The sequence below is a fragment of the Lagenorhynchus albirostris genome, chromosome 4, assembly GCF_949774975.1.
Source record: "Lagenorhynchus albirostris chromosome 4, mLagAlb1.1, whole genome shotgun sequence".
Lineage (NCBI taxonomy): Eukaryota > Metazoa > Chordata > Mammalia > Artiodactyla > Delphinidae > Lagenorhynchus > Lagenorhynchus albirostris.
In genome coordinates this window covers 42,308,070-42,322,641 of record NC_083098.1, presented here as the reverse complement: position 1 = coordinate 42,322,641, position 14,572 = coordinate 42,308,070, and the positions used below count along the sequence as shown (strand labels likewise).

At 41.5% G+C, this 14,572-nt stretch overlaps 1 protein-coding gene across 7 annotated transcripts in view; it reads right to left on the bottom strand.

The window, feature by feature from the left end:
- Positions 1 to 6,845: 6,845 nt before the first annotated feature.
- RASGEF1B (RasGEF domain family member 1B) overlaps positions 6,846 to 14,572 on the bottom strand; it is a 34,826-nt gene continuing 27,099 nt past the window's right edge. For 6 of the 7 annotated variants that reach the window (XM_060147953.1, XM_060147957.1, XM_060147958.1 and 3 more), the window contains 4 exons: positions 11,381 to 11,476; positions 10,888 to 11,011; positions 9,658 to 9,730; positions 6,846 to 8,047 (listed from right to left, as the gene is read on the bottom strand). In XM_060147953.1, coding sequence (XP_060003936.1) covers positions 8,023 to 8,047; positions 9,658 to 9,730; positions 10,888 to 11,011; positions 11,381 to 11,476 — 318 coding nt within the window. In that variant the 3' untranslated portion in view covers positions 6,846 to 8,022. The remainder of the gene's footprint in view (positions 8,048 to 9,657; positions 9,731 to 10,887; positions 11,012 to 11,380; positions 11,477 to 14,572) is intronic. The other variant, XM_060147959.1, reaches the window with a different exon arrangement.

Sequence of the window (14,572 nt, the reverse complement as noted above, 5' to 3'; positions counted from 1 at the left end):
AATAATATAACCATGTATGGCTTCCCGGCCCTGTACACACATGCAGTAGAAATTCCCCAGGCAAACATTCATAAGATCTCAGGTTTGCATCTGCCAGGAAAAGCTCTCTGATCTCCCAAGCCGATTAGCTAAAGAATAGAGGATTCTGTGGGAACATCAAGGCAGGACCGACTCCCAACACCTGCTGCGCTGCAATGGTGGTTTCCTCAGCGGAAGGTGAGCTCCTTCAACATAGGTGCTGGGTCTTAGTCACACCCCACTATGTCAGTACTCAGCATAGTGTGTAGCATACTCGGTGCATCTCAAGTGAGATTTTTCCATTTTTTTCTTGACAAGTAGAGAACCTGTGAATTCAAAAGTGCTGGAATAGCTGAAAACACCACAAGTTGCTGATGGTGTGAACCTGGGCAAAGTCCCACGCAGGCTGGCCTGCTCTGGAGGGAAGCTGCTTAGTGCCAGGGAGCCGTCCTAGATGGTGCTTCTGGTCCCAAGCCATTCACCAAGCAGCTTGATGGCTAGAGGAATCAATCCCTTGGTAAAACCTTTAAAGCTCTTCTATTTTGTGGTTTTATAAGGTTCTCTTGTCCACATTTCTCCCCTCGCTGCCTAAATTTAAACATTTTTCTCTACTATATGCCCTAAAACTCCACCAGCTAGAAAGTGAACATGAAATGATTCTCAGTCAATCACACAATCATATGAGTTAGATTGATAAATTTAAACCTTCAAATTGCTAGTTAAAATCAACAGTCCTGGAAGAAATGTACATCTTGATTTGGAGAGAGTTGTGAGGGGAAGCTCCAGGGCACAGACCATGTGAAGGTAGAAGGATGGGAGCTGGGACTGTGCCTGCCTTACTGGGAATAGTGTTGTCTGTTACTGACAAGGCTGAGTTTCCTCCATTCATCCCCTATCATCTAGGGCACATGACTGCTGACCTCCTGGGGCCCAGGCCCATTCCAAGCAAGGATAATTGATAGGACTCTTTGTTAAGGCAAAGAAAAGAGACCCTATAGATACTACAGCACCTGGGAATTGTGCTGAAAGAGGTGGCCAATCCCGGCAGTAATAAAACTCTCTTCCTTCATGCCTTCCATGAGGGCAGAGTAAAACTCCCTTCAGGTTCTTTCCAGATTGACAGAGGACTGGCTGAAAAATTAACACGAGAAAAACCAAGCACTGTTTGTATCATACTCTGAACTCTCTGAATAGAGGAAGTTCTATTTGTAAGATTATCTTGGTAATAGGCCTGCACCCCCATCTCCTTATAAAATTTAAGGGCAGAGCTAAGGGATCCCATCGCAGCAGGGCTGGATTTATCTGTAAGCCAAGAGAATACTCTGAAGGAAAAAAAAACATTTTACAAATCCTGAGCCTCTGTGGGGACACCTAAGAATCCTGTGGGTTAGCCTTATTTCTCATCTAAGTTTAAACTGGCTGAGAAAGCGAGCCCCCCGCTAGCTCTTCTCTGCCCTGCCCAAAGGCCTTGATTATTTTTGAATACGTGGAGAAGGGCTGGTGATGCCTATTATTTTCCAGAATTTTATGAGCTTTATTTTATGGAGTCGGTTCAGGAAAGTACTGTAATTAAAAATAATCCTCTGGGACTTCGCTGGTGGCACAGTGGTTAAGAATCCACCTGCCAATGCCGGGGACACGGGTTTGAGCCCTGGTCCGAGAAGATCCCACGTTGCCGCGGAGCAACTAAACCTGTGCGCCACAACTACTGAGCCTGTGCGCCACAACTACTGAAGCCTGCGGCCCCAGAGCCCATGCTCCGCAACAAGAGAAGCCAATGAGAAGCCTGCACTCCACAATGAATAGTAGCCGCCACTCGCTGCAACTAGAGAAAGCCCATGTGCAGCAACAAAGACCCGACACAGCCAAAAATAAATTAATTAATTTTAAAAAAATCCTCCTAGTTATCTAGTTCTATCCATTTACCTAATACCTATTTTAACAGCTAATAGTTTGTAGTTTCCCAAGAGAACAGAATTTCTTACTTCATTGTTTTCTTATTAGATCTTAAATGTTGAGTATTACAGAAGCTTCCAGCACTGCTGATGTCACACCTCTTCTTAAACTCCCACTTGCCAAAGATTTTTTATTTACATATCCCTCTACAGTTTTCTCCCTCTTCTGAGTTGTTTGCCTTTTTCTTCTCTGATCTTTTCTCTTTTGCGGAGGTCTTCCTGGATTAGGATTCATGGAGCATTTGTAGCCCAAGGAAAGAAGGTATCCATCCTCACAAGACTGATCCATGCCCTTGCTGGTTTCCCTCCATGTAGGACTTCCTGTAAAAGGTATGTCAAATTCAGGAGTTTACCACTGTCTGGACAGTCTTCAGAGAAGGTCCCCAATCATTTTCAAAAAAGGAAATTTGACAAAATGCAGAAGGGAACTCTGATCACCACGTGTCTGGGTCTTGATATTTTAAGCCAAATAGTGATTCATTTGTGAATGACTAGGTGTGAACAGGCACTTTATATATGATTTTATCTACATAAACCAGCATAATTGCGAGAGCTGCCATGGCAAAGATGTGTTCTACACAACAAAGTATTTTTGTAGTCTTTGGAAGCTGTGCTTTCTTCATCTAGCACCTTTGAAATCATACAACTGGTTTTGCACAGAGGGTATTTTCTGGTTTCTGGTCTGGGTAGCAATCTCTCTTTACTATAAAGAACTCTATCCAGTGTGTGGCACGGGATGGGAGGGGGTAGCTGAGCCTTTATCGCTTCTTTGTCTCCAATCAAATAGCAATTAGCCTCTTATCCCTTCCCTCTTCAAACACAACAAACAAAACACAAAATTGCCTGGCAGGAGGAAGGGAAGTTTGAAGCACAAATGCAGGATGCTGTTATTTACTTGCTAATTCACCTTTCTGTCCAGCAAGCTGAGAAAGTGCTTTCCCAAACCACAGACTCTCAGATCCGGACCGGCCAGTCCTCGTCAATTAGTCCAGACCCATTACTTCCTGATGAGGACACTGAGGTCTAAAAGGTGGGGAGACTTCCCCCAAAGCCCCAGAAATCTAGGGAGGGTGAGGTTTAGCTCACAGCCCACATTCTTCATCTAATACCCTTACAGAGTATATTTCAGATTTATCCCATGACCTTAAACAGTCAGTCCCAGTTTTTCTTTTAATGATGGATATATATATATATATTTTTTTTTCCCCCTTGTGGCACGCGGGCTTCCCACCGCCGTGGCCCCCCACCGCCGCCGCGGAGCACAGGCTCCGGACGCGCAGGCTCAGTGGCCATGGTTCACGCGTCCAGCCGCTCCGCGGCACGCGGGATCCCCCCGGACCGCAGGGCACAAACCTGCGTCCCCCGCATCGGCAGGAGGACTGTCAACCACTGCGCCACCAGTTTTTCTTTTAATGATGGATTTTTATATTGTTTTTAAAGATGGAGTTCTTGTCATGATTATTAGCTGTATACTAATAAACACAGAGGTGTGTTAATCTAATTACTAATCATAATAAAAACAAAGCCCTCAGTGCTTTGGATTTCCTTTGCTGATCTCTGAGGATAGTACCACCCATGAGAATGGATCAGAATCACTTGAATTTACGCTCATTTCCAAAGTCCAGGTATTGTAGGGGGACGAGATTTATTCAACTCCAATAAAGCAAAAAACTGTGAAGCTCCAATACCAAGACCGATAACCGGCTTGCTCATGGGTTCAGCATATATGTACTGAACACACATGAACTCCCCACATGGCTCACCTGCACTTACGAGGATCCATAATCACATTGCAAAAAAATGAACGATGCCTACGGTCCTCCAGCTGCTGTGTCTCAACCAAGTTAACGACACACTCTGTTGAACTGACTTTCCCACAGTGATTCATCCAGAGAAAGATGATTTCATGCTAACTTTCATTTTCTCCAAGCAGCGTAGGTGGAAAGAGGGAAAGAAAGCAAACTTGGTTTCATGGTAGAAAACCCAATGGTTTGGCACTCTTCAAGGAACACATAATTTTCTTGCTTATTCTGAGAACTATTAGTTCCCTTCTTTAATTCTCTAAATTGTGTTCCATAAACCATTACCTAAAAGTCCTAAAATGTTGGATGTTGTGCACGTTTAAACTTAAGTACGCTAACAACTAACTATTCTAAGACAGCTGCCTCATGCTACCTAGAATGTGAGTACACATTGGGATGTTTCATTTCTTATTAGATTGAATCTCAGAGAAATGAAGCAGGGTTTTAGCCTTGTGGAGTGGGGTTTAAGCCTGTTGAAGGCTGCTAGCACTTAAGAGGGAATTGGCTACCTGGGAATTTCCTCATTGCATTAAGTAAAGAAAAATAAATGCATCCTTTAAGACGAGTTGATTCTTAAGTACAGAATTAAAGCATATTTTGAATTAGGGTCTATTTTGCACGGAGCTGGCCTTATTTGCTAGTTTTGAATGACAGGTCCTTAATCTTCAAGGTTTGGATACATACACCTCACACCACAACGTCTCTTCTGTTAGCCTTGTGTAGAGTCAAGTGATCTTGATTACATGAAGCAGAGAACTGAGGCAATTATCTAACCATTCAAACCCAGAAAATAATTTTGGCTTGACTTATCCAGGAAGTGCCCCAATTTTCTATTAAAACTCTGGAATCCCAGGTCTGACAAAAGTCTTTCCTTTTAAAATGTCTTAAGGGTAAAGTTAATAGAGTCACCATCAGGATCTCTGAGTTTGATATGTTTAGTTAGTTTCCGGGTCACTAAGCACATTTTTCTCCAGGAAGCAAATTCAGGAATTCCTTTGTACCCTTAGCTCCAAAAGAAATTTAGCCTAACACTCTTTTCTATCCTTGGTTGTGTGCTCTCCATCAGCATATCAAGACACGTTTGGAATAGAGGCAGAGGCTCTTGTTGAGACGGGCCACAGGGTAAACAGAATGCACCAAAGTGGAAGGCAGAGCATGTCAATCATCTACAGTTGAACGTTCCTGTATAGTTTAGCAACTCACCTTCCAGTGCTGGGCTGTGCTTTCTTGGGATTCTAAGTGCAGGAGGCAGATGGGCAGCAGTTGGAAAAAGAAAGTACAGAGAGAAGCAAAAGTGTGATAAAGGTACAGGACGGGTGAGGAAATGGCAGGGGTGTCAGAGCCGGGTCCAGTGGAGAGGGAAAGCGGACAACCTTCAAAGACAGAGGCAAGTCAACCCTTTTCCAATGATTTTCTTTGTTAGATGAAAGGTGGGCCACAGCTGGGGAACTCGGGCCTGTGTCCCCAGAAACAAGGGACACTTCAAATTGTGAAAGGAGCTTTCTGCCTTCCCCACCCAACCCAGCTTGTTGTGAGGCTCCCTCTGGCCTCAGCTCAGAGCCTCCTGCTTAGGAATTCAGGGCGTACCTGGACAGAACTCTTCCTGAATCCACATCTAGGGGCTGACGTCACACGATGCTGCTTATGCTTGTGTTTACCCAGGCTTCCACCCGGCCACAGAAATGATCTACGCACCTAGACCCAAACCCACAGACGGTGCACAGAGGAGAGTGGTGACTGATTTCCACAGATAGGTTAGTACCTGGTTTAAACCACTGGCTTATCTGGACATGAAAACAAGAGACAGGTATGAGAATGGTAACTCTTTCTGTGAAGACTTTTTGTTTAAATAGCCTTAGAATCTCTAAGAATCCCTAATTTGTTAAGCCTAACACCATTTTAGGAAAAAATTTCTCAGTAGCCACATTTATGTATCTAATGCCTTAATAGAGACTTTAGAGCATTTTTGCAAACTCATTGTAATGCTCAGAACAACCACTTAGAGAGTAGAGGTCAGCAAACTTTCTTTCTGTAAAGGGCAGAGAGTAAATATCTGAGGCTTTGTGGGCCATCCAGTCTCTGCTGCAACTACAAGACTCTGATTTGTAGCAGAAAGCAGCCATGAGAAAGTGTGTAAGCAAATGAATGTGTCTGTGTTCCAAACACTTCATTTATGGATGTGGAAATTTGCATTTCATGTAATTTTCATGTATCATGAAATACTCTTCTTTCCATTTTTTTTCAACAGTTGTCACCTTGTGGCTCAAACAAAAGGGGTAGACTTGGCCAGCAGCCCATCATTTGAAGACCCCCAGACATAGAAGGCTGAAAGGTGGACATTGTTGCTGTCATGGCAACACATGCAAGGTGCAGAGTTCAGGGAAAGGCAAGGCGGCAGTGCTGCAGGGAGCCCCGCTCCGAGGGTTCCAGGACCAGCAGCATCAGTATTGCCTGGGTCCCACCCCAGACCTAGAGAATCCACATCTGCAGGTCAGCGAGATCCCCAGGTTCCTTGCAAGCTTGAAGGTTATACTGAAGTCTCAGAAGGCTTGGCAGTGTGATCTCAAGGCTGGGCCCTGGAATTAAAGGTCTAGTTCAAATCTTTGTGTCTCTCATTAGTTATATGGCCGCGGACAAATTATTATTATTATTAAAATGCCTGTTTCCACGCCTAAAAAGCGAAGATGATGATCCATGGCGAACACTTAGAAGTGCCTGGCAAGTGATGCTTATTAACTGTTTACTATGATTGAGTTTCAAAATATCAAAGGCCCACGCACATGCTCCTAAAGGCCACTTCCCCAAGGACAGACACATTTTCAGCCAGTCACTTGAGTTGAACAGCTGAGACTGCAGCTCCCCCAATACCCCCCACCAATCCCATCCATTAAAGAAAACAAAGACACCACAACTCCTGGCCGCAGAGTGTCAAATATATTGATGGTTGTAAAGGGACAGCTTGGAGACATTTTAGGTCTGCTGAGATGGCGTGCAGCATACAGACATGCTCTGTTTTTCTGAAACCATGTCATTAAGTTTGCAAATACATCTCTGTTTTGTACATGATGTCTTTTTTTTTTTCATTAGCACAGTTTACTACTACAGTTTCTCCTACAGTAAATAAATATAATGGCTATTTGCAGAGCCACTACAGATTTATTTAGATGTTTAACAAGGTGAACTATTTCACAATTAGTTCGACCTCTGAGTCAACAGCAAGATGTTTTTCATTTGTTTTGTTCACTGCTCTCGTGGGCGGGGGCTATCTTTTCCAATCTGTTCTCTGTTCACATGTTTAGTCGCCAACAGACTATGAAAGGTAGTGAAAAATAAGTCTGTTTAAAAAATTAAACTGTAATTAGGCCATGGGTTTTTTCCCAAGACCCTTAAAGTCAGATAATTTAAATTTACAAGAGGAAAAAAAAATAGGCATCATGGAAAACTAAGTAACAGAAACACTACTGAGAAACACATCTGTAGAACACAGTGGTCAGCTGTAAACAGCTCAGAAGGGTAAAGAAAACAGAAGGTCCTTCTAGAATGTTACACAGTCCAATGACAAACTCTGCTTTTTTTTCTAGTGGCTATTTTCCTACCACAGTGTTAGCTTCATTATTATATTAAATAACTTATATGGGCAAAAAGGAGTTTGCTAACCAGCAGCCAACTCAAAACCTTGTAGGAAGAGGGAGGAGGGGAATTCACAACACAGCCCGAGCTCAGGGAAACAAAGTCTGCAGTTGGCATCCAGCCAGCCTGACCCCTCCCGGCAATACCACTGAGCTGCAGTTTGGGATCTAAATGGAGGGCTTGCTTCCCCTCCCTCTTCTCCCTTTTTCTTTTAAGTTAACAAAGGAACATGGGCTTCCTAAGAGCCAGCACTCAGCTGGGCAAGTCCCATTAGCAGCAAATGTTGAACCAAATTAAAAAACACACACACACACACAAAAGAAAGCTCCAGCCAGATGCAGAGCTGTGATTCACATGGAAATTCCAGGAGATGAATCATTGCAGAGCTGGGATCTTTAGAGGATTCTTCCTCAAGTGTCCTCAGTGAACATTACAGTCTCACAAAATTTGAGTCAGTCTGTCAGCTGTGGGGAATAAGGTCCCCGTCTGCTCTTGAGGGAGCGTGCTTGCAGGGACTTCATGATTTTTTGTGGCACTAGATGCCCGAAAACAAAGGCCAGCCCCTCGATGATCTGCTTGAACGCAGCAGCGGCTAGCAGCAGCCAGCATCCCGTGTGTTAAACTCTGCCCAGGAGGCTGGACCTGAGTAATAAAGAAGATAAGATAAGAAGGAAGGTGGCAAATGATCTGAATGAGGATGAAAATCCTCACCTAATACTAGTTTCATCTTTCCCATGTTTGAAGTTTGATTTTACATAGTTTAAAGTAAGTCAGACACAGACAAACATCATATGGTACCACTTGTATGTGGAATCTAAAAAAATGATACAAATGGACTGATTTACAAAACAGAAACAGACTCACAGACGTAGAAAACAAACTTATGGTTACCAAAGAGGAAAGGTGGGAGGAAGGATAAATTAGGATTTTGGGAATAACATATACACACTACTATATATAAAGTAGATAAACAACAAAGAACTATACTCAATATTTTGTAATAACCTATAAGGGAAAAGAATCTGAAAAAGAATATATGTGTATATATATATATATATATATATATATATATATATATATATAACTGAATCACTTTGCTGTATACCTGAAATTAAAACACTGTAAATCAACTATACTTTAATAAAAACTAAATTAATTTTAAAATTTTTTTAAAGAAGGACAGAAAAATATTAAGCATTGAAGTCCTTCAGGTTTTCTGGGAGAACTGCTAGTCACTTAAAATAAATATATATTAGTGGAGATGGCCAAAAACCTAGCCCAAGATCAAGTTAATGAAGGCTCCCAAGTGACTATGGGAAGAAAAGAAAATGGGTTTGTCAACCTGGTACAAAAAGGCACATGGGACTTCCCTGGTGGCACAGTGGATAAGACTCCACGCCCCCAATGCGGGGGGCCTGGGTTCGATCCCTGGTCAGGGAACTAGATCCCACATGCATGCTGCAACTAAGAGCTCACATGCTACAACTACGGAGCCCGTGAGCCACAACTAAGGAGCACTCCTGCCACAACTAAGACCCAGTGCAACCAAATAAATAAATAAATATTAAAGAAAAAAAAAGAGGCACATGTTCCCAGAGTCTCTTAGTAGAAATACACATACAGCAATTTTGGTTATAGTAATACTATATCCTGGGCTACTTTTGCCCATTAAAGCATCTCAGATGGTTAAAATACAAACTTACCTATCCTAGTTTTGTTTGAAAACACTACAGATTAACAACATTTTTAAATTTGGAGAGATTCTGTATTACATTTAAAGTCCCAGCTCTCTCCCAAACCAAAGAGGGGACCAAGATCTAGTCGATAAGTGACACACTCCAATTTACTGAATCAGCTGGTACTTGGGTCTCTTTGATCTCAGGTGAAATAAGATTTTACTGTTAGAGCTATTCAGAAATACAGTCTGAACTTCTTATCTTTTAGATGAAGAAAATGTGTCAGTGCCCTTTTTAACATACCACAGGGTAATTTCAGTTCCTCATTCCATAAAATAATGGGAGAAAGAACAGAGTCACTATATATCTGCCAGTACTAAAAAAAAAAAAAGACAATAAAACTGAAGGATGGCAATGAGGATTCTAAGCCACAAAGATTCAGTTAACAGGAGATAAGCTACAGAGAGGACTTGGAACTCGCAGGCGGGGACTCCCTATGACAAGCACGCAGCTTTCTTCACTTAAGGGCAACGTCTTTATTAGATCTGTACAGCAATGAGAAGCAATGAGACCCACCTTAAGGACTTCCATCTGTCTTTCTCTATATGGTTTTCAGGTCCTTCACTCTCATAGGAAGCCAAGTAGAGAGCTACAATCAACCAAAAGTACGAATGCATTAACGCTGAAGCCTTTTCCTGATACATTACCCACCTCCATCCATCCCCCATTCAACCTGAACCAAACCCTACAGCAAAACACACTCCTTAAAATATCAAATTACAACCGGGGAGCTTTAAGAACACAGAATACCACACTTTGCCCCTGACTGACCATCTCAACACAACCCCAAGGGCCTCTTAGGCCAAGAAGGCACTTGGTTAACTAAGACAATTTATGATGCAAAAAAAGCTTAAAAAGGCAAGCCACAGGATGCGATCATACACTCATATTTATGTTCTTTACAAAGAAGGGGGATGCGAAGGGGAGCCTTTCCTGTTAGCTTTTTAAAAGACATTTTAGCAGGTAAAAAGTCAGGTTTTCTAGGCCAATTTTTCACTCTTCTAATGTTTTTCTCTTTAATATTAAGTCAAAAAGAATTCCAAAGATTTAAAAGCTTGTTATTAATCCTGTTTGTAGAGGCTAATAATAATCAAGTCCCCTCTGGAATGGGTCATATTAATTCAAAATGTTCTTTAGTCATTATCACAAACACTACCAATCTACTATGAGAAATAGTTAATAATGCTATTGATTTCTATAATATTATATTATAACAGATTAATATAATCAATCCCCAAGTCTTTTACAAACTTTAAGTTTCTGGTCAATTTTTTTTGTACACAATCACTGTTTCTGCCTCAAATTCCCTAATGTTTTAACAGGTTAAGACTTTCCACTGTTTGTTTTGACAAACAGCAGGGTCTAGCAATTGTTTTGTTCTTCAAATTACCTTGAATGTCAACATATCACGAAACACCTTTTTTCTCCATTAAAGCAAGCCTAAACAAGGGCAAATAATCCTTCAATAACTTTCCATTTGTGCCCAAAGCTCTGCAGATCTAATATTATAAAGAATGTTTAAACACAGAAACGCACTGCTTATCGGTGAATAGTGAGTGCCTGACTCAAATATTTTAGGGATAAATCATACGGTTTTCTGTGCAACAGAAAATTCTTAAGATGGAATAAGTCAGAAAACAGGCCTCATACTACATGAGGAACCTGGCACCAAGCATTTATATGCTGACTTCCTGATCGTAGGGTCTGTGGATGCTGGTGGCGGCCCCGGCTGAACAGGCTACCCACCATCTTCACTAAAGACTGGTACTGTGAGCAAGTACTGTAAGATCTTCCGGTCCCTCTCAAATGGACACTCCACTTGCTTCCATGTCATGAATTCACTCACTTGTTTGGCCAGTTCCCAAAATTTCTAGGAAAGAATAAAATGAAAGTTGAAGTTAAAGGCAGTTATCAAAAATCATGGGCTTGGATGAGATCACTCCGTTTAATGTTCTCCTCTGGCTTCTAATCTTCTGAACTCCATAATTTTCTTAATTTAATAAAAATTAGCAATAGATATTTGCTAGGTAGAGGTCCAAATTCACTCAAGTACCTCTGGATAATAATTTATAATAATGGTGCAGCTAATTTATTCTAGTCAGCATTGTTATCTTCTTACAAATTAGTAGGGAAAGAGAAAACTTGGCTCGAGAACTTCAGAAGCAGCTTAGATGGCCTGGGCTCTCTACAGTTGCTGGAGAAGCTAGCCCTTCTCTGGGCTCAGATCTTGCAGCCTTACCTCAAAGTTGACATGGCCGTTGGGAAGGCGGTTGGCACACCCCTCATTGAGGAAATAAATATCTTTGATTAAAAGACTGAAGAATGGTATCACAATCTAGAGAAAACAAAAAGCTCTGGTTTGTTTTGGGCAAATAAACATTTAGACTCTCATCAAACAATATAAGAAGTTAATGAACAGCATTGACTCTGGATTACAGAGTAGGCTATAATTAATTAAGACAGGTACAGTGTTTCCTTTGCCTCCCATGAGAGCAGTTTCCTTCTTTATATAGTTTTGCATAACATGAAAATGCTGTTAGTAACCAAAATGCAGCAAAGATGGGTGGCAGTGGGAGGCAGATTGGCTTCACATTGTTGCTAGTTTCCCCCATTTTTCTCAGGGCAATAGCATATAATCAAATCTGAGAGTTCTAGCTATAATCAAAGAAAAAACATCTAAAAGAACTCTTACTTTTCATTTAGTTAGAGCAAAATATTAATAGAATACCTGCCACTGCAGGTACTAAGAGCTTAAGATGTGTGACCCAATCTCTCTGTGAGAATCTGTACTGTTTTTATCATTTAGACATCTACATTTTAGATGAACTTTTTCTTAGAGGAACATTTTCTTTTCCCTTGAAGATACTGCTCAAGATAACATGAGAGCACAGGGTTTTTGGTAATAGTTGCTACAAACTTCCTGTTGAGTAAACCTGGCCTTCTTGTGACACAGCAGGTAAGCACCTGTTCTCATGGGAAATCACCGAAGTGGTACCTTGCACAATATGTTGTGAGGCAGGCCCAGCTGAAGGAGGAATATAAATGTGCAAATTAAAATTAATGGCTGTTTAAAAAACAATGAGCCGGGCTTCCCTGGTGGTGCAGTGGTTAGGAATCCGCCTGCCAATGCAGAGGACATGGGTTCGAGCCCTGCTCTGGGAAGATCCCACATGCCACGGAGCAACTAAGCCCGTGCGCCACAACTACTGAAGCCCACGTGCCACAACTACTGAAGCCTGCGCACCTGGAGCCCGTGGTCCACAGCAAGAGAAGCTACCGCAGTGAGAGGCCCGCACACCGCAGCGAAGAGTAGCCCCCGCTCGCCCCAACTAGAGAAAGCCCGCGCGCAGCAAGAGACCCAACTCAACCAATAAATAAATAATTAAAAAAAAAAAATTAAAAAAAAAAAAACAATGAGCCTTCTTTAGTAAGACTTTCCTGCCTCACATCTTTGGTTTGATATGGTGGTATTTAATTAATTAATCAAAAATAATAATCTCTAAGAGAGTACTCAAAATTCTACGAAGCCCAGAATGAACAAAGAACAAAGCTCTTTGTTCTTCCACTTTGTAACTTCCACTTTCTCTCAAACGCCAACATGCTTTTGAAGGTTCTAAGTGTGCTACAATGTAAATAATGCTGCAGACACAAATCGTGGACCTATGTTGTTTACCCAAGAGCAGGTTTTTGAAGGTTCCCTAAGCTTATGACTCATGTGGTACACCTATACTAGATGAATGACGGGTCTGGAAAACAAACATTTTGGCTCGTACTTAAAAACATTAAGTATCAATTTTCACTTCTAGGGGGCAATTCAGATTTTTCCCCTAAAGTCATTTAAAAAAAGATAGGCTTTGATTTTTTTTTTGTTTCATTGATCTCTGAAAATAGCCAAAATGAATCTTCAATTTCGACAGCCCTTTTGAATATACTTTTAATCATTTGCTATTGTCTGGAAGTCTCTAAACTGAATTCGTAAAGATTCCCTCATTACCTTCTCCTTCAAGTATTACTGACTATATCTCTATTATTTTAGAACTAAACAGCCATGGTAACAAGGATAAAACACACCCGAACTTCACCTCTTTGCAAGACCACTTGTCACTGGGGGGTGCTGGGCTTTGGCTCTGCTAGACCTCAGTTTAAAATGTGGCTCCACAACTGACTGGACGTACAAGCCAGGAGTCCGCCACCTGTGGCCCGAGGGCCAGCCCGCCTCACCACCTGTTTTGGAATGGCCTAGAAGCCACACATTTTACATTTTTAAATGGCTGGGAAAATATCAAAAGAATAATATTTCATGAGCATGAAATTAAATGAAGTTAAAATTCCAGTGTCCAGACAGCTTTACTGGAAAACAGGCACACTCATCCGCTCACCCGCGTACCGTCTATGTCTGCTCTTGTGCCACCACATCTGAGCTGAGTAGTTGCAACAGAAACCGTATGGTTTACAATGCCTAAAATATTTAGGATCTGGCCCCTAAGAGAAAGAGTTTGCCAACCCCTGGTATACACCTAAGAAAGCCTAGTTTCCTCACCTTAAAATGGGAACAGTACCTCACTGACTTGTGGTGAGGATTAAATTCAACAACACAGGTTTGACCTCAATTAAGCATTCCCCCCAAACCAGTAGGCCCCATACAAGGGGACAAGTATTACTGATATATCATCATAAGGAAAATGAGGACTGAATTATTATCAGGATGCAGTATCTGCCTAGTGTAACAGCTTTTAAGCAAGAACTTTCCTTCTGTGCCCTGTTCTGTAGTGCTGGGCTGTGAGATTCACGTGGTGCTGATCACATGAATCATTTTATATACATATATATATAAAATGGAATAAGGAAACTGTAGTATATATGCTTGTATGTATATATATTATATATATGTGTATATATGTGTATATATATAAATATACAGACACACACACACACTACAATTTCTTCATCCATTCATCCATCAATGGACATTTAGGTTGTTTCTATCTTTGGCTTTGTAAATAATGCTGCAGTGAACAAGGGGGTACATGTATCTTTTCTAAACATATAGTGTTTTTGTTTTCCTCAGATAAATACCCAGAAGTGGGATTGCTGGATCGATCCACTATTAATTGTCTGAACCACTCTTCCAAGAACACAGCGATAGAAACAATCTCCCTTATGATCATTCCTGTGCTGTTCCTTATGCCCATATGCCAGACAGAAGTCTCACAGTCTTCTTCAACGTGTCATTTCCTCATGGATGGTTCCCTTCAGATGTGCAGCCCCTACATAAATCTACCACTGTAAAAATCGGGAGACTATAAGGGCTTCGGATTTCCAGAGTGAAGGTGGATGTACAGGCTACTACAGGAGCAAAAGTTTGCTTTCTGAGAGGTCTTTCAATGAAGGCTTTAGTGGGAGAACGTCTCAAGTAGTAATGTTCTCTAAT